This window comes from Lynx rufus, unplaced genomic scaffold (assembly GCF_022079265.1).
Source record: "Lynx rufus isolate CCGP_SWC_20201006 ecotype Redwood Valley unplaced genomic scaffold, mLynRuf1.p SCAF_2, whole genome shotgun sequence".
Taxonomy (NCBI): Eukaryota; Metazoa; Chordata; class Mammalia; order Carnivora; family Felidae; genus Lynx; species Lynx rufus.
The window spans coordinates 73,001,916-73,028,342 of record NW_025814834.1 but is presented as its reverse complement, the minus strand read 5'-3'; the positions used below and the strand labels follow the sequence as shown (position 1 = coordinate 73,028,342).

Below are 26,427 nucleotides of genomic sequence, written 5' to 3'. Positions count from 1 at the left end.
TTGATGTAGTGCACAGACTGTGGCTACGTGCCTCAAAGCTTAGTCACAACCAGGTAAATGTAAGATCACTTTGCAGGATTATCAACGCACATAACAAAAAAAAAATGTTTTTACAAAGCACCATGCAAATAGCATGATCCATATGGATCACAGACATACAAGAAGATACATAGATAACAGGCAATAGAAAATAGGCTCCAATTAGCAAAGAAGCACAATAATTTTTCAAGTTAATCTCAATAACCTACCCGTCACCATCACCACTAATGGATGGTGCAGGAGCAGGGACAGTAACTGTGCCCACATTATCCAGTTTGATCTGAATGGTGGTACTTAAGGGGCTCTTCAGATACCTTCTCTCAATGTTCCGCTCCAAATCAGCCAGCCTGGTTACAGCTATATCTAGGGGGTTGTCACTCTTCCGTTCTAGTGCATGTGCACTGCTTTCTTCTTCGCCAGTAAATTCTCCATCATGCTCCTTGCACAACTTAGAAAATGACTTATGTTCAAAATATACCAAGTCCTCCCTTTCTGATGCAGGCTCTGGACACATCCAACCCTATATATCAAGAGAATAATGTTATTATGGTTTCCTCTTAAAATGCCTGATGGGTGAATTACCTGTACTTAAAATACAGCAGCAGACACCAGCTGATCTCAAGGATCTTTACTGAAAATTTTTACCTTGTGTTTCCTAATGCTAGGTAGAGACAAAAACAGAAAATTAAAAGAAACAGGTGTAAGGAAGGATTGAAGAAGAAAATTTAGTAACTTTTGATATGAAAGGTATAATGAAAATCAGCAAATATTCCAAAGGACTTGAGAATACATGCTTATTGATTTCGTGGGACCACTTAAATGAAAAGCTCTCAGTAGTCTCTAAACTTTGCTCTTCCTTTCCATTTTCATTCCTTCCACCACTCTTCCATACAGATCCTTGTACTTACCATTTTTGCTTCAGCCACACAAGCTTTGCTGAAGCTGTTACATTTGTCTGTATGGCTTCTCCCTCTTCTCTTTACCTACCTAACTCTACTCATCCTGTAGCTCTCATGTTAAAATTTAGTTCCTCAGGGAATTCTTCCCTGATGTCCTTTAGGAAGTGAAGTCTCCCCATTACAGGCTCTCACAGAACCACAAAATACTCCATAGCCTTGTGATAATCCCAATTTTACACTATGAGGGCAGGGGCCATGTCTGCTTTTAGTCACTTTATCTCCAGCATAGTGAAGGCAAACAGACGGCACTTAAGATAGAGATGTCGATTGAATAAATGATCTTACAATTCAGCTTGCTTATATCAACCTTCTAGCTCTAAGTCCTTCAAAGATTCCCTACTATTTAACTATTCCCTATATTTTTACCACGACATTCAAGTACCTCGAGCTACCCTTTCTTTCATGTTCCCATTTATGCATCCCCCACTGCAGTCAAAATCCATGACCTGTCACTCCACAAATATGTTCTGAGCTTCCTGATCCTTGTGCTCCATTCATGCTGTTCATTTTTCCTGGTATGGCATTCCCTATTCCGGGACTGTCAAAAGCTTCCTCATCTCAAGTTCCAATTCAACTTCTACATGAAATCTTCCCTGATCGCTCCCATATCACCACCAGAAGTCATATATTCTTTTACTAAATTCATGTATGACTGTATACTTCCCTGCAATCAGTTACTAGATTCTGCAGAGATGTATACATCTCTTGTCTCCCTATTATATGACAAGCTTTCTGAGGGCAGAAACCACCTTTTATCCCATTTTGTGATGTCCACTGACTAATGTGGAATGGGCACATAGTAAATAAAAAACTAAATGAACACTATCCGTTTTATTAAATCTCTTTAGAGATAATTACCTTGTCTTATATATTGGGATGAATTCTTCCTCATTATATTTAAATTTTTTTTAACGTTTTATTTATTTTCGAGACAGAGAGAGACAGAGCATGAACGGGGGAGGGGCAGAGACAGAGAGGGAGACACAGAATCAGAAGCAGGCTCCAGGCTCTGAGCCATCAGCCCAGAGCCCGACGCGGGGCTTGAACTCACGGACCGCGAGATCGTGACCTGAGCTGAAGTTGGACGCTTAACCGACTGAGCCACCCAGGCGCCCCTTCCTCATTATATTTAGAAAGGACATTTATATTTAGAAAGGGTGAAATTATGAATAGTACACATAAGTGCACTAGGTACAACTCGTGTCAAATGTCCTCATTCTTTTTTAAATTTTTTTTAATGTTTATTTATTTCTGAGACAGAGAGAGACAGAGCAAGGGTGGGGGAGGAGCAGAGAGAGATGGGGACACAGAATCCAAAGCAGGCTCCAGGCTCTGAGCTGTCAGCACAGAGCCCGACACAGGGCTCAAACTCACAGACTGCGAGATCATGACCTGAGCTGAGGCTGGACGTTCAACCGACTGAGCCACCCAGGTGCTCCTCAAATGGCCTCATTCTTATAGTTTGAAAGGGACCCTACATCCCACTTAAAAAAAAAAAAATTCCAGGGTGCCTGGGTGGCTCAGTCGGTTAAGTGTCTGACTTGGGCTCAGGTCATGATCTCACGATTGAGGAGTTCCAGCCCTTGGGCTCCTGCTGGCAGTGGGAGTCTGTTTGGGATTCTCTCTGTCCACCACTCCCCCACTTGCGCTTTCTCTCTCTCTCTCTCTCTCTCTCTCTCTCTGTCTCTCCAAATAAATAAGTAAACTTAAGAAAAAATTTCCACTTAGCTACTGAAAACACAGCCAAACACATCTAAGCAGCCAATAATGTGAAAGGGTCAGTGCACTAAAACCTGAGTGTGTCTCCAGGAAAATGTTTCAGGTCCATGTTCTGACTTTATACATAAGTTAGAAAAGCATGGTGATATGCTTTTCCAACCAATAGCCAATCAGAACTGGCAAATTAGATAGAGGGAGGGAAGTTGGAGGAAAATAGGGCTATTAGAACCAAATTTATCTATTTATTTTGTTTTTGTTTTCGTGATTTTAGAGCCAATCAAATTTAAACCAGCAAGTAGTAACAACTGACCATGAGAGAAAACAGACTATAGAAAGCAGATATTGCCATTTAAAAAGCAAAGCACACTAAGATCATTTAATGTAGGGGTAAAACCTCTTCACATTTCCTGAGGGAATCATTATCTAATATTGGTCTTCATACTGAAGATACTATGTCACCAATATAATTTAAATCAAACTCATTATTCTCAATTTAAGAAGGTAGTGTAATGCATAACATAAATGACCCAACAAACACGTTAAAAAAATTATGCCACTAAAAGGAATAATTATAATTTCTCCAGAAAATTAATTTGTGTAGAAGAGTTCATTTGTTGAAGATGCCAGATAAATGAGTCAGTTTTATATTGTATTACAGTACCAGGAAGAAGATTCATATAGTTGGCTAGGACAATGGTTACAGTAAATGATAAATTTTTGCTTCCCAAAGTAGTTATGGTAGTTATGTTTGTGGCAAGAAAAGGATATTTTATTGGCTCTGGAAAATGGTATTTTTTGGAGATCCCTGAAAGTTTCTGAATGCCAGCATTAAAGTAATTTTGAAGAAATATTTTAATTACCGGATAGGATAGTATTATGGCATAAGCTTCTCATTCCGGATAAAAAATGAAATATCAAATCGAATTACATGGAAACTACATTTTCCAAACCTTTTCAGGTGTATGTCTCACACTTATTCATCATCAATCCATTTATATCCTCAGAGACCTCACCTTATTATCAATTGAGAGGGACCTTTATACTCTTTACAAAACCAAAAAAGTCTTGCACAGAGATAAAGCTTTTCTTTTGCCTTTCCACTGGAAACCAGTTCTGATCGTTGTTTGTGACACGGTAATGCCCAGTAGATAAATACATATATTAAAAGCTTACATAATATGTAGGTTATGCGTGCCTGAGTACCATAATATAACATACATTCAGATATAGCTACATTCTCCAATTTTACATTATATAGAGTAAAAGTCTGACACAGAACATGGCTTGTATAGAGGTTCTTCCTGGTCCTATATGAAACACTACAGTAGGAGTTTAATAGAGCATTATATTATCACGGGTAAAACTGTGAAAGTCTGCTTGCAGTAAAGAACTACATACCAGAAATGAGATTTTTGATTGTCATTAAGGACTCAGTGAGGTTTAATAAAAAGGGCATATGATCTGGAGTTAGACTGACAGAGTGACTTGGTTTGAACCCACATGTAGCCACTTACTCTAAGACTACTGGCAGGTTACTTACTCTGAGCCTGTTTTCTTACCTGTGCGATGGGAGAAATTAATTCAGGATTGTATGGAGACTTAAATGAGATAAAATGAAAACATTCAACACAGGAACTGGCATATATCAGGCATACAATCAATGTTAGTTACCTTCCATTATCCTAAAAACAGATTTTATTCCAAGCCAATTTTACCTTTACTTGCAAACTTGCTGATGCAACTCTCCTTTCTAGATCTTCTACCTGTTGAAGAATACTCAAATCCATTTCCATTGCTTGTTCTTCTACTGACCAGTTCTCCACAATATCTCGAGTTACCTGGTTTTCTTCATTTTCATTTAATTCAATAATAGCAACTACATTTGAAAAGAAATTAATTTTAAAATCTACTTTACTCCTCAGTGATTTCTCTCGGAAAGTAAACAAAATTCCATGGGAACTCATGCATGTAATCAAACACACACAAATGCACCTGTGCATATGCAGGCAGCTTATTTTTAAAAGCAGGAATATTCTTTTTTAAGAAACAATACAATATGTCTGCAGGTTGTAAAAAATTGTAAGTAATACCACTTCAAGGAATGTAAATAGTTACTGTTTGTTGAGTAAAATAGGAAAAAAAGATGCCTTTTAGTAATAAATTAAGACATACTAAAATATATCCTAAGGTAAAAGAATTAGTAAAATCTTCATAAGTAAGCAAAAGAGCAGAAATTTCTTTTAGATACATACCATCCTTATTCTTGATGCAAGCTTGGGTAATATAATCCAAGTGTTTCTGAATTTGTTTCTGTAATGCCTTTTCTCTTATTCCTCTGAGATGCAGCACTTTGAGCAAAGCTTTTAGGTCCTCTGGGTCAATAATTCTCCACCAACCAAACTGCATTTCTAAGTCAAGATGAATATGTAGAACTTTTACAAATATCTTGAATACAAGTTAATGGCACAATGCAAATCAAAAGATTTATAACTACATATATAACCATCAAAGATTCAGTTATAATACAGGATTCTATTAACAGTGAAATAATGTAAGTGACTAAACACCATCTCAATATACCCACCTTCTGGAATAGGTTTTGGACTAGGAAAATCTACTGGTTTTGCTACTTCAACAGCTGCAGGTTGAGTTGAAGAGACTTTTTCATTCTGTGGGACTGGAGATTCACTTTTACTTGAAGCAACATTGGGAGTCACGAACGAATTACCATTTCCTTCAGATAATCCCAACCCCGATCCCAGACTAGGTAAAGGTGACGTAAATGGAATATTGGAGGTAAGCACGCCAGTGGGCCATCCACAAAACTGGAGTCCCATCATAGATACTCCACTTTTCATCTACAAAAAACAAAACATTTCATAAGTAGAATAATCTAAAAAGTTAGGAAAAATGTTTAGCATCTTAAATTATTTTTTAAATTCTGAAAACAAAGTTATTAAATACGCCTCTGCATTAGACTAGAAGTGCATAGGTTTGTAATGAAGCTTGGTAATAGCAATTCTGACTTTTCCCAGTTTTCAAACGGTGGCAGTGATCATACAAATATTCAATGGATTCCCCATCTTCATGGGGTCAAAGATTAAAGAAAGCAACATAAAAATGACCAGTACAAACCTGAAGAGGTGATACAGCAAATGGATTTAGGCCAACAGGATTCTGAGCAGAAGATGACCCCAAGAGGGGAGCCGGAGCAGGGGAGGGGGACTGGGATGGTGGCTGAGACTGAGGAGTCACCACAGAAGCAGCTGATGCATCAGCATGGGTGAGTGAACTGTCATCACAAGGGGTTCTTGGCAAAAGGCTGAACCACTGTCTATTCTTTTCAGTCAGTGTTTTTAACAGCTGGTCATTGGGTAGAGGGCTGTAGAACTTCCCTGGACCACTTGAACCAGGACTGAATGGATTATTAGAGTCTGTCTTCTCCATGTTGCTTTGTGTTGCTGTTGACTGAATGCTGGCCAATGAATGTTTTCCACTGTTTTGATAAGACAATGTACACCCGTTTGCACTGCTATTTGGTTTGGGGGTTATTATGTCTGACTCAGGAGACATTTTAGCTACTTCTAAAAGCTTGCTTAATTTTGAAAAAGAGCCAGGTTTCTGAAGAAACAAGTTTGTGTTATCTTTTTCTTTAGGATCTTCCTTTTGCTCACAAAGATCTGGATTTGAGCAATTTAAAGTATCTTCAGAAGTCTCAAATATTTCTTCTTTGATCTGGATACTTTCTGCCTTTTTTAGTTTTTCTCTTTCTTTTGCAATTTCTTCTAGTCCTATAAAATTGGAAAGTATGAAGGTCAGTTATTCTATCAAACCAGTATTTTAATTGAATTTTATTACTATTTATCAAGTTATATGCATAAATATCTAAACAAACTTCTAGATTACTAATATTCTCCATTTTTTCCCTTTCTTTATAGGCTAGATTTGTTTGCTCATTGGAAAATTAATGTAATTTTGTAACTAATCATTACAAAAAATTAAAATATTAACATATTAAAAGCCCTAATACATGACAAAAATTACTATTAACATTTTTTTGTAAATCCTTCTAGGAGTTCTATATGCAAACACATATACACCTAAGCCTATAAAGTGAAAAGAAAAAAAGGAAATCCTATTATAATATTCTAACCTACATGTTTTACTGAATAATACTCCGTAAACATCCTGATATATCAATAAATATATAACTGCACCATAAATTTTAATGGCTATCTTCAATGGAATGCAATTAATTTAAATAATCAATCTTCTACTGATAGCTATTATTAGGGTCTAATTATTCTATTATAAACAATGCTGTAAATGGTGAATGATCTAGTATCTGTATCATTGTACTTTAAAATTTTTTTTCTGATTTACTTCCTTAGCATAAATTTCTAGAAAAAAACCTTACTGAATGTTGAGATAGGAACTTTTCAGAATTTTTGAAGTATAATTGTCTTACTCCCCTCTAGAAAGTCTAAACTGATACACATTAACACCAGAAGTACACAAAAGCATGTATTTCCCTTAGTCCTCAAATAAACTGAATACTATTCATATTTTTTGTCTTTTCCAATATCTGGGGGGTGAAAGTCCAAATTGTACTTTTTTAATGATCACTACATAAGATTATCTTTTCATAGGTTTATTGGTATTTCTCCTTTGTGGACTTCTGGTTCATATGTTTGACCAATGTTTTAAAAAAATAATTCATAAACACCCTTTTAAAAATATAAATACAGGGGCACCTGGGTGGCTTTGTTGGTTAAGTGTCTGACTTTGGCTCTGGTCATATCTTGCAGTTCATGAGTCTGAGACCCACATTAGGCTCTGCGCTGACAGCTCAGATCCTGGAGCCTGCTTCAGATACTGTGTCTCCCTCTCTCTCTGCCTCTCCCCAGTCACCATCTCCCACTCACACTCTGTCTCTCTCTCTCAAAAATAATTTAAAAAAACATTAAAAATATAAATATACTAGTTTATTTGAGAAGTAATATATGCTCAAGGTAAAATATTTAGTAATGAGAGGTATAAGGTAAAACCGTTTCTGTCCTACTCCCTCAATCCCTATTTCTACTCTTCATAGGTAACCATGGTTAACCAATTATGCCTGTAGATCCTTCTGGAGATCTTACATGCATACATGTGACCATCATTTTACACTATTACATAAATGAGATACTACTCTTCACTTTTCTGCAACTTAGAATAAAACCCAAACTCCTACACAAGGCCTACAACAGTGTATGATCTAGTTCCTGAAAAACTCCACAACCTCTGACCACTATTGTCCTTGTTCTTCCTTTCTCCCTTTTTTTGCTTCTCAAACATGCTAAGTTCTGACCTTTCTTGAGGCCTTTACACTTGCTATTTCCTCTGTGTAGAATACTGTTGTAACTTTATCCTCATATTTCAAACTAAGTGTCATTTTCTCAGTGAAGTTTTCTCTATCTAATTTTTTAAAAATGTTTATTTATTGAGAGAGAGAGAGAGAGACAGAGCGGGAGTGGGGGAGGGGCAGAGAGAGAGGGGGAGACACAGAATCCGAAGCAGGCTCCAGGCTCTGAGCTGTCAGCAGAGCCTGACGCAGGGCTCGAACCCATGAACCGTGAGATCATGATCTGAGATGAAGTCCGGCGCTTAACCAACTGAGCCACCCTCTGATCACCTTATCTAAAGTAGGGGCCCCATCCCATTCACCTTAGAATATCATTCTGTATATTTACTTTGCAGAATTTACCATTAGACACAATAATGTGTTTATTTTCTATTCTACACCCCCTCACCCACAAACTAGAATTTAAATCAACAAGTTTGCTTAAAGGTAGAGCAATGTCTATCTTGCTTATTATTGGATCCCAAATGCCTAACATGATGGCTGCTATCAAATGGAAACTCAATAAATATTTTTTGAATGATGAAATAATGAATTTAATGTTTTCACTATATATATACCTTCAACAGCTTTCAATGGCAGAACACATAATTATACTTGATCAGCTGCATAATATTCTATTATCTAGGTATATCATGACTTATTTAACCAATTCTATTAATGTCTGAAATAGCTCTTCTATGCTTCTCTTGAAATTCATTTCTACCCCAAATTAAAAGTCTATAACTCAGACTTAGGCTTCTGGCCAATCAGGAGTCATAGGGACTAGATTTACCTCCTTGCATGAAACAACCAAAAAACAGACAAAATATATGAAACAACAGTTTGTAAGAAACTGGACATCAGGTGACAATGAGAGAAACCAAGAGCAGCAAGACCTATGATTGCCCTAGTTTACTGCCTTGGGATAGTTTCCAGGCTACATCACAGAGAGAGAAATCCAGACACAGCTGGAAGACTCCTGAGATGAGGAGATGGAACTGAGAGTCCAGGGGAGACCCAAATGGCTAGAGTGCTCAGGAAGGAGAACTGGAGAGGAGAGAGCTGCCTGGAGAGAGAACTCCACAGATGAGTGGACAGACCCCTTGAGTGTTCAGCTAAATAATGATAAGTGCCTATGTGTCAGGAATGCACCTGAGACCAAGGAAAGAACCACCTGAAAAAGATTAGAGGTGAAAGTGCTAGATACTCACACATGCTGGGAATGGACCTATTCCTACCAGCCAGGCTTGGAAACCTCAAAACTCACAGGCATCAGGTAGAATACTCAAGGATCTTGCTTCAGTAGTTAGGGGATAATTAGCCCTAGAATAAACACTGTTCTAGTCCTGCCTAACAAATTTTAAAAGCAAGACCTGAAAGGATCAAACTTTTCCCAAGTACCTTAACAATATTTCAGTTAAACAAAGCTCAAAAATGTTTGTGGGAATTAAAAAATATCCAGTACCAAATGAGATAAAATTCACAATGTCAGGCATCCAATCAAAATTAGAAGGCATGCAAAGAAACAGGAAAACACGATGCATAATTAGAAAAAAATCAATCATAAAAACTGACCCCAAACTAACAAGACAATAGAATTAGCAGACAAGGACATTAAATTTGAAAAACTAATGGCTGACGCTCTGGAAAACAGTGTGGAGGTTACTCAAAAAATTAAAAATAGAACTACCCTATGACCCAGCAATAGCACTACTAGGTTTATCCAAAGGGTACAGGAGTGCTGATTCATAGGGGCACATGTACCCCAATGTTTATAGCAGCGCTTTCAACAATAGCCAAATTATGGTAAGAGCCTAAATGTCCATCAGCTGATGAATGGATAAAGAAGATGTGGTTTATATATAGAATGGAATACTACTTGGCAATGAGAAAGAATGAAATCATGCCATTTGCAGCAACGTGGATGGAACTGGAAGGTATTATGCTGAGTGAAATAAGTCAGTCAGAGAAAGACAGATATCATATGTTTTCACTCATACGTGGATCTTGAGAAACTTAACAGAAGACGATGGGGGAAGGGAAGGGGGAAAATAGTTACAAACAGAAAGGGAGGGAGGCAAACTATAAGAGACTCTTAAATACAGAGAACAAACTGAGGGTTGATGGCGGGGGTGGGAGGAAGGGAAAATGGGTGATGGGTATTGAGGAGGGCACTTGTTGGGATGAGCATTGGGTGTTGTATGTAAGTGATGAATCACGAGAATCTACCCCCAAAACCAAGAGCACACTTTACACACTGTATGTTAGCCAATTTGACAATAAATTATATTAAAAAAAAGAAACAATAATGGCTGAAAAAATTCCAAATTTGGTGAAAACTATAAAACACAGACCCACGAAACTCAGCAAACTCCCAGGAAAAGAAACATGAAGACAACTACACCAAGACATACAATCAAATTGTTTAACACCAACGGATACAGAAAATCTAAAAGGCAGGTAACAAAAAATCTTATGCCTCATACAATCTCTATGCACTTTGTACACATTTATTCTAAGAAAACCCTACTTTATCACCCTAATTAGGCACATGTGGAAAGTGTCACTGTGCTTTATTCAAGTTATTGTTTAGTAAGTACTACTACTTGTTCTTGATTTATTCTGAGAACTAGTATCTTAAACGACTGCTGTCATATGTCCCAAAACAAACAGATTAGCCAAACCAAAAAACCAACCAACCAACCAATTTTTACTGGCTTGAGACTAGTAGATGATGTCCCATTTATATCTAATAAAGTAGATAGAGCTGATGATACATTTTAATAGCCCATTCATCGTTGTCTTCAACTTTGGTATTCAAATTACTTAATTATGAACAGTTAAACCTCTTATTAAAATGTAAAATTATTTTAATGTAAATTATTTAATTTACACAGGATGTTTAGCATAAAGAGATTTTTAAATTTTAAATAATTTTCTATCTCCTATCTCATACAACCCCCCTGGTTCCTTCCAGTTCTTACTTTTCTGACATGTGTCAATAAGTATTAATAAATATCTTCAAAACAGACTGAAGGCAAGAGATGAAACAGGGAATGCTGTTCACTTGATTCATTTCCCTGGTAATAAACGCTAGTGCATTATAACCAAGAAAATACCATTTCGCATTAAAACAAATCCTAAACAAATAACATGCTTTCTACTGGAAAGAGACGATGTCTTCTTGAATTTTATCAGAATCACACTGAACCTTCTCAGTTCACCTAACAGTTGTCATTGGACACTAGGTGTCCACCACTCTGAGGTCAAGTGAAAAAAATTTTCCTTTGCTCTCTTTAGTTAGGCTGAAGCAAACTATAATTTTCAAATAAATTTTACTACACTGTAAGTAAAACACAGATCGAGAACATAAGAAAAGTAAAAACACTGGCATTTAGAATACAGGTCCCTGTGCAGTGGCTTCCTCCCAGGGCTCAAAGGCACTTTTCCCCAGAAGTACTCTCACTGATTTTTAGTTGTCTTCATGTTGAGAGAGCTCCCATGACCCAGCATCCAGGAGATTTCTAGCTATTATTACTGTGGAGAAGACTAAAGGAAGCAGATTCTCATCATTTGTCTCTCTAGGATTGTTCCTTCCCCGTCTGATTCAGGAATTAAAAAAAAAGATGATTGATACCATAATACCCTTTCCCTTCATATAAGAGTCCCCCACATATCCATAACAGGAATTATGTTTTATTTACACTTCTAGATCAAATGCTGTAATCATATCCTAATACAAAATAGAAGAGTAACATTCACATCATAGTATATACATATAATTAACAACAAACTTGTTTCATTTTTGTTGCAATACTAAATAAATTATCTATAATCTAACATACCCCTACACACACACACACACACACACACACACACACACACACACACATCTTTGGGTTTAGCTGGGTGGCCATGGGGGCTTTTTTCCTTCCCACTTTGCTGAGGGACAGCAGGACACTACAGCCTTTTAGCAGCTAATATCAACACTGTTCTCAGGGTCCTACATGTGTAGACTTTGCTTTTTGGTGTGTATACCCCCAAGCACTGTTCCTAGACCCGAAGTTCCCTTGATATATTTACTGTTAGAGAAACAAAGTGCTTTCTACCCTTTCTCACACTAACCCATAAATACAGAGCAAGCCATAGGATATAGTATTTTATCTCTTGGAGTGCTTTTGTCACAAATCCAAGTCCTATGGAACCACTATGGGAGCTGGGAGATCTTTTGTACTGTTCCTTCTCTGCTTGTAAGTTGCCTTTACTAATAAACTTTGCTGCTATTAGCACTATGTGTGTCATTAGTGGTTTTGTAACTGTGCATCTTGTACAACAGTTGGTGTCCAACAAAGTTTTTTTTTTTTTTTTAAATTTTTTTTTTTTTTTAACGTTTATTTATTTTTGGGACAGAGAGAGACAGAGCATGAACGGGGGAGGGGCAGAGAGAGAGGGAGACACAGAATCGGAAACAGGCTCCAGGCTCTGAGCCATCAGCCCAGAGCCTGACGCGGGGCTCGAACTCACGGACCGCAAGATCGTGACCTGGCTGAAGTCGGACGCTTAACCGACTGCGCCACCCAGGCGCCCCCACAAAGTTTAATGTCATGGATATTTGGAAGGGAAGCATGCAGGGGTGGAAGAATTTCTCCTTGGGGTCAGTGGTAATTCACTTGGTGGACTTAGGAAGGTCTCAGTAGCTATGCCCAAGCACTACAGTGTATACTAAAGAGGGGGACTAGTGGTGATAAGGTGGTTTGAAATTCAGTTCTGCCCTTCCTTCCTTACCAGCTTAGAGATTTTCATGAGCCCTAAGTGGGAGAGTGAACTAGAAAGAGTGATAGGAGCCCCTTTAGAAGAGAAAGTGGGGCAAACTCCCACTATTATGTTAACTCCCCTGTTATGATGTGAACTATCCCCTATGATATGAAGCCAGTTATTGTGAGGCATGCTCCATAGGAACCTGAATGGGAATCCCAGCAGAAGGAAATCCATCAATAAACAAAGTAAGAGCTGGGTTCTCAAACTACCATAAACACTTGGAAGGATCCTTAGAGGCTTGGCTTGCTTGTTTGCATGATGAAGGGACAATAGTGGTGTTAAAACAAGTGGAGTAGGGGGAATGCCCTTGCTACACAATAAGCAGTCTGGGTTAACTCGTAGTGCTGGGACAGGCATTGTCACCATCTTCAAACTGGATGCTTGGTAGCTTTGGTAAAATAGATCCCTGTTGGGGTGATTTTCCCGAGGCTCTTTATGTGAACTGGACTTGATCCACAGCAGATGTAGACACTAGCTACGTTACCATAATTCTAAGAAAACCCAGGGCTTGGGAGGGGATGGGCCTGACAACATGCCCTTGGTATAAAGAATGTTAAATGACTGAATCAGAACAGGTCCATGTATGTGGGTAACGGCTTTGATTTTACTCCTTCACCTAGGAAGCAATGTTAGAAATGAAATAGTTCTTTTGGGTCATACAAGCCTCATTTCAGGGAAGGAAATGGAAAGTGAGAGCCTAAAATGTGGCACAGGTTTCTATACAAAATAAAAAGAAAAAAGGTACAAAGGAAGAAGATAGGCTAGACTTCTGGTATTGCTCATAGAGAGAAGCAATGATAAGACAGAGGTGATGTGTTGTATAATTTTAGAGTATGGAAGTGTTATCCACTTCAAAAATCTGAGAAGGTGGAAAAGAGACCCATGGGATGAGACACAGAAGATCCAATGGCCACTGGCTTGAGGAGTTGTTAGGAGAGGGGGAGTTGCCAGAAGATTAGGTGAAGAGAGTCCCTGCAGAGGACTATCCCTCAGACATTACAGTGGTTGAGCCTCACCACATTCACCATCTGGTAAGATCTCACAGTCTCTAGACTCTTCAGGAAATACCCTGTTTCATCTCAACTCTTGAAATGGGATTATGGGTTGGAACATTCACAGTCATCAGCTCTACTTTATGAAATTGATTCAACTCCAGAAGCCAGGCTTTCTTTGTTCCCTGATCTGGGCTCTTTCAAACTTAAGAAGGACCAGGGCTGGGCTCTATCCCTGGGTCCCCCTCTAAAGGACTGCTAACCACACTTCTCAGTTCACTATGCTAGAAAGAAGAGCCTCAAATATTTATGGGCTTGCTAGAAATGAGGGCCCAAGTGTCTACTGTTCTAGAATGCAAAACAGCCTGGGCAAACAAGTTCCCATATTGCGGCTGCGAGTTGGTGTTACCTATGACTCAAAGCCCAGAATCGCAATCAATGTAAAGGCTTTTGGACCTTTTTATGTGAACTCCAATTGTTCCTTTATCAGACTGCATAACTGGCATGAAAATACTGTGGTATTTAAGTCCTGCACAAGCATGTCCACATATCAGTGGGACATATTTGTTGTGACTTCTACTGGCAGTTTTGGTAACTGTTGGCCAGGCATGTTGTCAATACCCAGATGCACTGACCAGGCCTGCCATGGCTGTACAAGAGTGCTACATACCTGGAGGAGAAAGATTGCATTTCTCATGCAAGAATAGATTCAGATAGGGGTACTGAACAACACCATTACACTATTTAACGACGCTGTTTGACACTAGCATTGTAAGTGTCTATGACTGAAGTCAAGACACTCTGATGACATTTGTTAACTTTTGAGTATCTCATTTCCTCTAGCTACTGAATGGTATATACACCTTTTCTGGATATAGAGATACTGTGTCTCTCCATGTGTGGACCATATAATACTATTAAGACTGAAGCATATTTATCACATAGTAAGATTTCCAGAAATAATACAAACAATTGGAATGCCTTTCACAGTTGTTGCCAAAGCTTGCCAACATAGTGTTGAGTGGCTGGCTTGTCCGTGTTCCCTCTTCTCTACAGGCAGTACAGAATGCTGGAATGATATTCTAAAAGATGGGTGCACCAACACCCCTCCATAGTGACCTCTGTACATTGTCCAGTCTGGCTGTCCTCTTCCGTTTATACTTTGAGCACTTCTCATACCTCATAAAGGTCCTTACACTGTGGTGAAGTTCCTTGGCATATTGGATTTGAAGAGCAGAAATGGAGAATATGCTTGGTATGCCAGGACCCTGAGTTTTTATACCTCAAAATTTCTCTCCTTTTTTGGCACCTTTCAACAGGTGTCTGGGAAGTTACTGTTGTTCATATTACAGATGAATGGATGGACACAAATGTCAATATTCTCCTACTTTTCAGATGACATTTGCAAGTTACACCCAGAGGAATGGTAATTTTTATTCTCTCTTTGTTACAACAGTTTTAAATTTTTGTTGTGCACTCACTCTACAGGCAGGAGATTTTGCTGTAGTCCTTTTACCCATACAATATATTCTGCCTGGAGGACATCTTTGGTGGGAAAATGGCACCTCCTGGTTTTGTGTGGAACTTACTGTTCCAGAAAAAAAGGACAGTCCATATAGATCACCACTGAAGATAATGATGGACTTGGCATGGGCATAAACATAACTGACCACAGAAGGTAAGAGGGTGAATATAGCATGAATAATTCTCCTGTTGCCTTTCTTACAGATATTAACAAACTATACTGAATAATCCTCTACAGCTATCCCACACAATGACACTTATTTCAAAGCTATCAGGATGTTGTATTTGTCATCCTCAACCATCTTAATTATGGAGGACATTCTGTGCATTCCACTCCCAGACAGTGTCATAGGAATTACTCATTACTCCAGAGTCCTCATTTGTTCGGGCTACCCATAATTCTGTCCTTACTAATTATGCTGTGTAAAACTCCCTTTATCTTCTTAGGGCAGAAGGACACTCATATCCTGACATCTCAGCTCCCAGTGATCCATCAGGGCCACCTGGTAGCACTTTTCCCCACTTCAGACCTACAGTTGAGTCTGGCTAACAGCACACTGGCAGTGTGCTAACCCCAGGGAAACATAAATGCCACATAGATACAAAATGTAGCATTGAACCAGACTGACTGGCACTCTCTGTGATCCAGGGGAACTTGTTTTCTTATGTGAAAAGCAAGGCCTTCCTGCTTCCTATCTGGACATAACACTCTCTACATACTTTGGGAATAACTATGAGACCTTTTATAATGGCACTAACTGGCTGGTTAGCTCATTTGGTTAGAGTGTGGTGTTATATGACTCAAAATCTAAAAGGCACTGGCAACTTTCCCAGCTGTGATCTCTAGGGTCAGCATCAAACCTACCTGCAAGATGGCAGGTATGTAGGGATACAAGCTTTCATTACTTTGCACAAGGGCTCCTTCCTTGAATAGGCACCCATGAAGCTGAGGGTATGACCCCAAATCATCTACACTGAGGGACACTACCACTGAGAAGGCTTGGGCTGTTATCACTGAACAAAAATAGCATTGATTCCTTGACCCGAGTAATATTATAAATGCATAGCTTTGGACCATTTGTTGAATATACTATAGGCAGATTGCTCAGGGTAATTGATGTTGTGCAATATTGTTTGTTTTGGAATTTCTCTGGCTTATCTGATTTCTCCTTCAGAAGGCACCATTTAAAATCCAACTGATAACTGTTCCACCTAGTGAAGGCATATACCTACTGAGTCACAAGGGTCAGAGGGTAGACTGAAGGGGAATAAACCCTCAGTTTTAGCTAAATGGCTACAGGGGCTCTCTTCCTTCTCTCTTCCCAGAGGCCCAACAGAAAGCCAGATTAGTCACTGAGCTGGTTTGCAGATGGACAGTAGGGCCTTTGGCTGATGTTGGCACTGTTCCCAAGGCCCTCAGTATGTGGAACCTGCCCTTTGTAGTCATATTCCCTATTGCTGTTCCCAGGTACAGAATTCCTATATATATAGGACCTATATAAATGTTTTATACACACACACACACACACACACACACACACACACACACATAATATGTTGTTCCTTAGAGGAACAAAGGGTTTTCTACCTCCTCTTGGACTAAGCTAAAAAAATAGAGTGTGAAAGAAGGCATCTCTCTCTTTGGGTGTTCTTGTTGCCTGTCTAGACTGCAACTGGACGATACTCTTGTGGAACAAACATGGGGGCTTAGAAGATCCTGTGTGCTTTGTTATGTGCTCTACTCTTGAGTTACCATACTGATAAACTTTGTTATTAGCACCATGTGTTTCACTCATGGTGTGGGTTATCTTGCACGGACACCCTGAATTTAATTAATAATTTTCTTTGGAGGTAATCCCAGATCTGATTTCTTTTTTGTTATAATATTGAGGATAAAGATAATTTTAGGGATTTTAAAAAAAACTTGGACATTTATTTTTTAAAGCTTGTGCATTTATACTTTTAAATAGATGAATGTTGTTAAATCTAACTTTATTAAGAATAGATGGTGTTTTTAGGTAACTTTTAAAAAGTGACAAATGAGAGGAATAGAATATTGCATATTGTTAATATTGTATTAACTTTTGTTTTAAAGTGGGCTCCATGCCCAACATGGGGCTTGAACTCACAACCCTGAGATAAAAAGTCATGTACTCTACTGACTGAGCCAGCCAGGTGTCCCCTGTATTAACTTTTAATATCCAATATTTTATGTTCGTTTCTACTAGTTGGTACTTATTCATCTTTATCAGCCTTGCCTCCCAGATATAGTACTTGTCTATATTACATATTAATATGCTTTTGTTCTTTGTCCTCATATATGGTATATCTTTCCAATTAGGTTGTGAGCTCTTTCTGGAGACAGGTTAATTGATTCTTTTGTATCTCCATAGTACTTAGTACAAGGCACAATACAAGTGCAGATTAAACACTTGATTAAAATCATAAAGGTTTTTTTCTACTTTAATTAGCTGTAAGATAAAGAGAAGGAATCTACATCTGTTATTTATTTTATAAGTTTCATAGCACTTAGAATAATATAGCAGATGCACATTTATCAGCGAATTAATAAAACCTTTATGAGAAAACCTTTAAGTGAAAATTTATTCCTCCTTTTCCGCTGTACTATGCAATGACCACAAATAATAGTATAAAGTATGATTAATATTTATATATCACTTTGTAGCTCTTTTAAATTCATTATTTGACATGATAATAACCAAAGAATTTATACAGAGCCTATTACAATTCTCTTGTAGAAAGAAAAATCAGAGTCCAGAGAGGTTAAATTGTGGGACCTGAACAGAAACTGAGGTCCAGTAACTATAAATTCAATAAATGTTATTTAATTTGAGAGGCCTCAAATTAAAGAGTTTCCTGTAAGCTATTCTTACAAACCTGATAAAGACATTTAATTACTTACTTTCTTAAAGTATTTTTAATGTGCCTGTGATATATAAAGTACAATGTTTTACACTCCGTAGAATCAAAAGTTGTACATACAAGGGCTATAAAACTTAAATAATATAAATAAACTGAATGTATATCAATTGCCAAGATAATGATACAATTATTTGGTTTTCTAGGAGTTCACAGATAAGCTGGAGAAGAATTTATAAAAAGGCTAGAACTTGAGCTGGATCAAGAAAGGTGAAATTTAAAATGATTAAAGAAAAGGCAAATTAGCATTATATTGAACAGAACTCAGCAAAACAAAGTATGCAAAGTAGGAAGAATGCACATGTGTTAAGCAGTGGTGAGTAGATTGGTCTATGTAAATTCATATTGGGGAACAGTATGAAGACATTTTGAAGTCAGATTTATAGAAGGCCATGAATGCTTGTATGCCAGGTTATATAAAGACTTATTACATCATCTTATAGGCAGTAGGAAGTCCTTCGAGGTTTTGAAGCAGAGACATGATATGATGACAGAATGTAATGGAAGGAAGAGATTGTATAGAGAGAAGTTCGGGGCAGCTGTAATAATCCACATATATATTAAGAAAGAACTGATTTCAGCAGTGTTGCAGAGATTGACTTTAGACATTTTGAAGGGAAAGCGGACATCCTAGATAACTTCAACTTTACAAGCTCAGGTGACTGAGATTAATGTGGACCTTAGTCAAATCGAACAATATGTAATTGGTCTGGGGTAGGGCTCAGGTTTTGTGATTTTTTAAGGTTCTCATTTGATTCTTGTAGCTAAGGTCAAGTTAGTCATCGGGCACTTTATTGCTCTTAAGCTTCACCAAGGCTGTGCACCTCAGTGACTCACAATTTTATAATATTTTTTTCTGTAATTTTATAATTTAAAATTTTTTTTTCAACGTTTATTTATTTTTGGGACAGAGAGAGACAGAGCATGAACGGGGGAGGGGCAGAGAGAGAGGGAGACACAGAATCGGAAACAGGCTCCAGGCTCTGAGCCATCAGCCCAGAGCCGGACGCAGGGCTCGAACTCACGGACCGCGAGATCGTGACCTGGCTGAAGTCGGACGCTTAACTGACTGTGCCACCCAGGCGCCCCTGTAATTTTATAATTTTAAATTAAATCTCTAAAGATATATGCACCTTTATGTTTATTGCAGCATTTTTTAAGGTTTTTTTAAAAAAATTCCAGTTAGTTAACATACAGTGTAATATTAGTTTCATGTGTATAATTTAGTGATTCAACACTTACATACAACAGCTGGTGCTCATCACAAGTGCACACCTAAATCCCCATCACCTAGTTAGCCCAACCCCCCTAACCGCCTCCCTCTGGTAACCATCAGTTTGTTCTCTATAGTTAAGAGTTTGTTTCTTAGTTCGCTTCTCTCCCCCCCCCCCCATGGTCGTTTGTTTTGTTTCTTAAATTCCACATAAGAGTGAAATCATATGGTATTTGTCTTTCTCTGACTTATTTTGCTCAGCATAATACTCTCTAGCTCCATCCATATCATTGCAAATGGCAAGATTTCATTCTTTCTTATGACTAATATTCCATTTTGTGTGTGTGTGTATGTATAAAGAAGTGATCTATATATCAGTTGATGGGCACCTGGACTCTTTCCATAAATTAGTTATTGTAGATAATGCAGCTATAAACATCAGGGTACATGTATCCCTTCGAATTAGTATTTTTGTATTCTTTGGGTAAATATCTAGTAGTGCAGTTGTTGGATTGCACAGTGGTTTTATTTTTAACTTTCTGAGGAACCTCCATACTGTTTTTAACAGTGGCTGTACCAGTTTGCATTCCCAGCAACAGTGTAAGAGGGTTCCCCTTTGTCCACATCCTTGCCAACACTTGTTGTTTCTTGTTAATTTTAGCCATTCTGACAGGTGTGAGGTGATAGCTCATTGTAGTTTTGATCTGCATTTCTCTAATGATGAGTGATGCTGAGCATCTTTTCATTATCTGCCATCTGTATGTCTTCTTTGGAAAAATGTCTATTTATGTCTTCTGCCTATTTTTAAATTGGATTATTTGTTTTTTGAGTGTTGAGCTTTATAAGTTCTTTATATATTTTGGATAATAATCCTTTATCAGATCTGTCATTTGCAAACATCTTCTCCATTCTGTAGGTTGCCTTTTAGTTTTGTTGATTGTTTCCTTCACCATGCAGCTTTTTATTTTGAAGAAGTCCCAATAGTTTACTTTTGCTTTTGTTTCCCTTGCCTCAGGAGACATATCTAGTAAGAAGTTGCCAAAGCTGATGTCAAAGCTGATGTCAAAGAGGTTACTGCCTGTGTTCTCCTTTAGGATTTTAATGGTTTCCAGTCTCACATTTAGGTCTTTAATCCATTTTGAATTTATTTTCATGTATGGTCTAAGAAAGTGGTCCGGTTTCATTCTTTTGCATGAAGCATTATTTTTAATAGCCTAGATATGGAAGCAATCCAAGTGTCCTTCAATAGATGAATGGACAAGAAGATGTGGATGGACAAGAAGATGTGCTATGCATACATACGCATGTGCACATGCATGTGCGCATGCATACACATACACACAGGAATATTACTCAGCCATAAAAAAGAATGAAATCTAGGGCACCTGGTTGGCTCAGTAGAGTTAAGTGTCTGACTTTGGCTCGGTCATGATCTCACGGTTCATGAGTTTGAGCCCCACATCAGGCTCTGTGCTGACAGCTCAAAGCCTGGAGCCTGCTTCAGATTCTGTGTGTGTGTCTCTCTCTCTCTCTCTGCTCCTCCCCTGCTTGTGCTCTGTCTCTCTCTCAAAAAAAAAACATTACAATTAAAATTAAAAAAGAATGAAAATTTGCCATTTGTAACAACATGGGTGGGCCTAGAAGGTACAATGCTAGGTGAAATAAGTCAGAGAAAGACAAATTCCATAGGGTTTCACTCATATGTGGAATTTAAGAATCAAAAAAAAAAAAAAAGAACAAAGAAAAAAACAGACAAACAAACAAACCTAGACTCTTAAATACAAAGAACAAACTGGTGGTTGCCAGAGTGGAGGTGGGTTGGGGGATGGATGAAATAAAGGGGATTAAGGGTACACTTATTTTAATGGGCACTGAGTAATTTATAGAATTGTTGAATCATTATATTGTACACCTGAAACTAAAAACAGTATGTTAATTATACTTAAATAAAAAAATAGATTTCTATACTAAAACTTTTACTTAATTTCATACTTAACAAGATCCTCCTCTTGACTTTTCTGATTCAGTTTAAAATATCACAATTTTTCTTTTTTTTAAAATTTTTTAAATGTTTATTATTTATTTTTGAGAGAGAGAGTCAGAGTGAGAGTGGGGAAGTGACAGAGAGAGAGAGGGACACACAGAATCCAAAGCAGCTCCAGGCTCCAAGCTGTCGGCACAGAGCCCAACGTGGGGCCCGAGCCCAAGAACTGCGAGATCATGACCTGAACCGAAGTCGGACACTCAATGGACTGAGCCACCGAGGCACCCCAATATCACAATTTTTCTATTAAGGATTAATTCATCCAATTTTTCTCTGATTTCATTTTTCTTACATCACATTCAATCTTTCTTATAGTGATTCTACCTTCAAGATATCACACTCTGGGGGCACCCGGGTGGTTAAGCATTGGACTTCAGTTCAGGTCATGATTTCACGGTTTGTGAGTTCAAGCCCCACATTGGGCTCCCTGCTGTCAGCACGGAGCTGTCTTGGGATCCTCTGTCCTCCTCTCTTTCTGCCCCTCCCTATCACTCTCTCTCTCAAAAAGAAATAAACATTAAAAAAAAAAGATATCATGGTCTTCCCATGTTTCTTGTTTGTACTTGAGCTTAGGGCCTCCCTACTTTTTTTCTAGGCTACTAGAGTGATCCCACGACTGATTTCTCTGCCCCCTTTCTCCTCAATCCAATGTGCACTTTGCTCCAGATTATTTATTTTAGCATAGTTCCCCTGCCTATATTACTCTCTGCCTTCAAGACCTCACAGTCTAGTGCCAGAAATGGCCATTATGCCAAAAATTGTAAATTATTAAAGTAGGCTATATAACATTTTCCTGGTTTGAGTATTTTAAAGCACTTTGTGTTTATTCCTTTGACTACCTCCAACTTCATTCACTCTCTGGTTTGCAAAGTCCTAACTTTTCTTAGAGTTGCCTTTGGGGCCACCCCTGGAATGAAAAACAAGTGTATAGGATATAGGTCTAACTGTAAAGGCTAGGAGTTCCCCAAATACATCAACCAGAACAATTCTGGTTTTGTGAGATATTGGGGTTCTGCATAAGATTTGTAAAATTTTAAACAATTTATTTAAACAAAAACAAAAACAAAAATAAAATCCCAGTTACCTCATTTCTTCCACCCCTCCCCCTAACCTCTGGCAACCACCAATCTGTTCTTTGTATCTATAACCTTGGTTTTCTTTTCCTTTTATTATTTTTTAGATTACACATATAAGACAGATCATATGCTATTTGTCTTTCTCTGATTTATTCCACTTAGCATAATGTCCTCAAGGTTTTATCTATCTTGTGGCAAATAGCAAGATTTTATTCTTTTTTATGGCTAATATTCTACATGAGGGGTGTGTGTGTGTGTGTGTGTGTGTGTGTGTGTGTGTATGTATGTGTGTAGACCCTACCACCTTTATCCATTCATTCACTGATGGACACTTAGGTTGTTTCTATATCTTGGCTACTGTGAATAATGCTGCAGTGAAATGGGGGTGGATATATCTTTTTGAGTTAGTGTTTTCATTTTCTTTGGATAAATACCCAGAAGTGGAATTGCTACATCATATGGTAGTTCCATTTTTAATTTTTTGAAGACCCCTCATATTCTCTTCCATTGTGGCTGCACCAATTTACGTCTCTACCAATAGTGCATAAGGTTCCCTTTTTTTCACATTGTCACCAACATCTGTTATTTCTTGTCTTCTTGATACTAGCCGTTCTAACAGGTGTGAGGTGAGATCTCATTGTGGTTTTGATTTGCATTTCTCTGATGATTAGTGATGTTGAGCACTTTTCATATGCCTTTTGGCCATCTGTATGTTTTCTCTGGAAAAATGTCTCTTCAGATCTTCTGCCCATTTTTAAATCAGGTCATTTTTCTGCTTTGAGTCACATGAGTTCTTTACATATTTTGGTTATTGGTACCTTATCAGATACATGATTTATAAATATCTTCTCCCACTCAGTAGATTACCTGTTCATTTTGCTGATGGTTTCCTTTGCAGTGCAATAACTTTTTAGACCAATGTAGTCCCACTTACTTATTTATTACTATTTTTTCCATGCTTAAAATATTTTTATTTTAAAATATTTTATGCGAACAGTTAAAAAAGGAACCCATCACACTATTCTGTTGAATCAACAGGCTGACCCATCTACATCAATTTTTAAAAACAAGTACAATGCAATTGAAGCTTCCATGTACCCTCCGTGATACCATTAGCAACTCCTGCCCTGGAAAGGCAAGGGGTAACTTTCACATATAATTACAATACATGATTTTATACTCTTACTTCATGTAATTTGAAGCCATAGGAAATATATTACTGTGTAAAACACTGCTTACTATATGCCAACAATGCTTAAATGCTAGCCACAACTTTAAGTACTTTACACGCATTATTAACTTCCCTCCTGCAAAAGATTTTTATTTTAAAAAGTTGTTGCTAAAAACAACTACTTTATAAAATTTTGGGTCTGGACATCGCTGTGATTAATCAAACTCCTCTTTCCACTGGACTGTTAAAGTATTACAATGCATGGATTTTGTTTTATCTATCTTTCAACCTCCTGCAGTGCCTATAAATGCCTGGCATTAAATGGGTATTCAAAAAAAAAATGTGTTAAAAGAAGTTTTGGCCTGCTTGCATCACCATGGAACCATAGCTATATCCTGAAACTTGTAAGCACTGGCATAATACTCTCAGTGCCATCAGAATTTAAACATTTGTAAACACTCAAACATATAGTTCTGAAAAGTTCACTTCAAGACCATTTATCCAGCACATAAATGCACTGGGTACTGAGTTAGTTAATATAACACAAGTGGAGACAGCAAGAAAATAGCCTAAAGGTAAAAACAAACAAACAAACAAACAAACAAACAAACAAACAAATAAAAATAAAAAATAAAAAATAAAAAATAAAAATCAAGGATTGTGTAGTTTAACACAAAACTCAAGAAAGAAAAAGGTTTAATGGAGAAGGAAGTGATCATAAATTTCAGACATGAACAAGATTTCAAGATGAATGAGATTATGATAAGGGTCTTAACTTTAAGGGAGTTATTTCCAGGGATACTGGCAGGATGGACACTTTTTGCAATGGTTAAAGAATAAACCACATATTAAAAAATTTGACAATGGGAAGGGAGAAAAAATAGAGAAGCAGCTATAAAGGAAAATACAGGGAAAGATCTTTGTCCACTAAGTAAGAAAAGAACAGTTTATGTGTGATGTCAGAAAGAGTGACAGAAGAGAAATCATGAACACAGAGGAAATATTTATCAGTGAAAGAGGCATGAGTTCAAAAGGATGGGGAATCAAGGTTTTATACTGTTTACCCATAAAGCAAATTTGATTGTGGAAGCACAAACTATAGTGAAGAAGTAACACGGTTTTTCAAAGTATGGTTTTTGATATTATTTTGTAACAGATTAATAGTTCCTACCTTCACCACTCTCCATGCCTTCTACAAAAATCCCCCCACATTGGGGAAGAATCCAGTACCGGCGTCTGTAACGATCCTGGCCAAACATCATCGAACGCAAAGAGTGAGAAGCGTCAAAGAGCTTCCTTCTGTACTGACTCTGTTGCTGTTAAAAAATGATGCATATAATTAAGCTATGGGTGTCAAGTGCTTTAAAAATTAATATAAAAGTGACTTTACACTTATTATGCCTTTACTAAGCAGATAAATTTCACTACTGGGAACAGACAGCAAAAGAGCTAAATATTCTATGCCTGACTTCAATTTCAGTAACACTTAATATAGTTAGTAATTATTTTGAAAGTAATTGGAATAGTCTTGTTACCATGGCTTAAAAAGATGTTTTATTTTACCAGTTATCTTATAGTAAAGCAAATCTTAAGCTTGGTAGTAAACAATGTGATCAACTATTTTACTGGCCAGAACAAACTGGCTCAGTTCTATTGAGTATATAGTGTATAACAAATAACTCTCACAACATATGTAATTGACCGTATCTGTATTTGCTTATTTTTATACTCATACTGTAAACCTAAGCAACAAATTGCTAAATTTTGGGATAAATTTGGGATGAATCTAACATTGATATAATATACAGGTATCTCATAACATTAATCTCATAATACTAATACTTTTAAAAATACATCTTTTTTACAGAAGTCCATTTGAAACTTCACTAATACTACTGAAATTCAATTTTCAATTGAATTTTTAAAATCATAAGTATGTAAATATGTAATTTATAAATCCAGTGCAAATATAATCCACAAATATAGTAATGTAGAATAAAACGTAAGATGCTGAAACTATTACCATGACATTTGATTGAATTTTAAAAACAATTACTTTCAAGAAATAAAACAATGCATTTATGCTATTTTGTATTTAGATGAAGAGCTGAAGAATATAGGCCCTGGTTAAGTTTAGGCTTTTAACCTTGTTATTAAACTTTTAAGGTTTAATTGTGAGAATGTTTCTAGAGCTCCTCATTTTACTTATTTATAAAAAACTTATTTTTATGTTAGCAGCCAGAAAAACTAATCCCATACAAGGTGGATCCTTAAAACACTGCAAAAAAGATGTTAACTGTAATCTGAAAAGTGCTTACTTTACTCAGTTTTTCAATCTGTTTTTCTAGCTCTTCAACACTTGCTGCTTGGTCACCTTCATCCTATACATAACAAAATACATATCATTTACCTGTTTTTAAGATTTATTTAATCAATCAGTCAGCAAATATATAATGAAAGTCTTCTATATGCAAGGTACTATAATATGTACATGGAAATGAGTAAGATTCAGTTGTTGTTCTTTATAAATTAATAATCTGGTAGGGAGA

General features: G+C 37.3%; 1 protein-coding gene across 17 annotated transcripts in view; it reads right to left on the bottom strand.

The window, feature by feature from the left end:
• The window catches only part of BAZ2B (bromodomain adjacent to zinc finger domain 2B), a 328,851-nt gene that overhangs the window by 16,123 nt on the left and 286,301 nt on the right, over positions 1 to 26,427 (bottom strand). For 12 of the 17 annotated variants that reach the window (XM_047083192.1, XM_047083202.1, XM_047083187.1 and 9 more), the window contains 7 exons: positions 26,197 to 26,259; positions 25,050 to 25,194; positions 5,853 to 6,508; positions 5,302 to 5,575; positions 4,970 to 5,125; positions 4,433 to 4,593; positions 249 to 559 (listed from right to left, as the gene is read on the bottom strand). In XM_047083192.1, the coding sequence (XP_046939148.1) occupies positions 249 to 559; positions 4,433 to 4,593; positions 4,970 to 5,125; positions 5,302 to 5,575; positions 5,853 to 6,508; positions 25,050 to 25,194; positions 26,197 to 26,259 (1,766 nt within the window). The remainder of the gene's footprint in view (positions 1 to 248; positions 560 to 4,432; positions 4,594 to 4,969; positions 5,126 to 5,301; positions 5,576 to 5,852; positions 6,509 to 25,049; positions 25,195 to 26,196; positions 26,260 to 26,427) is intronic. The other 5 variants (XM_047083199.1, XM_047083193.1, XM_047083197.1 and 2 more) reach the window with 1 other exon arrangement.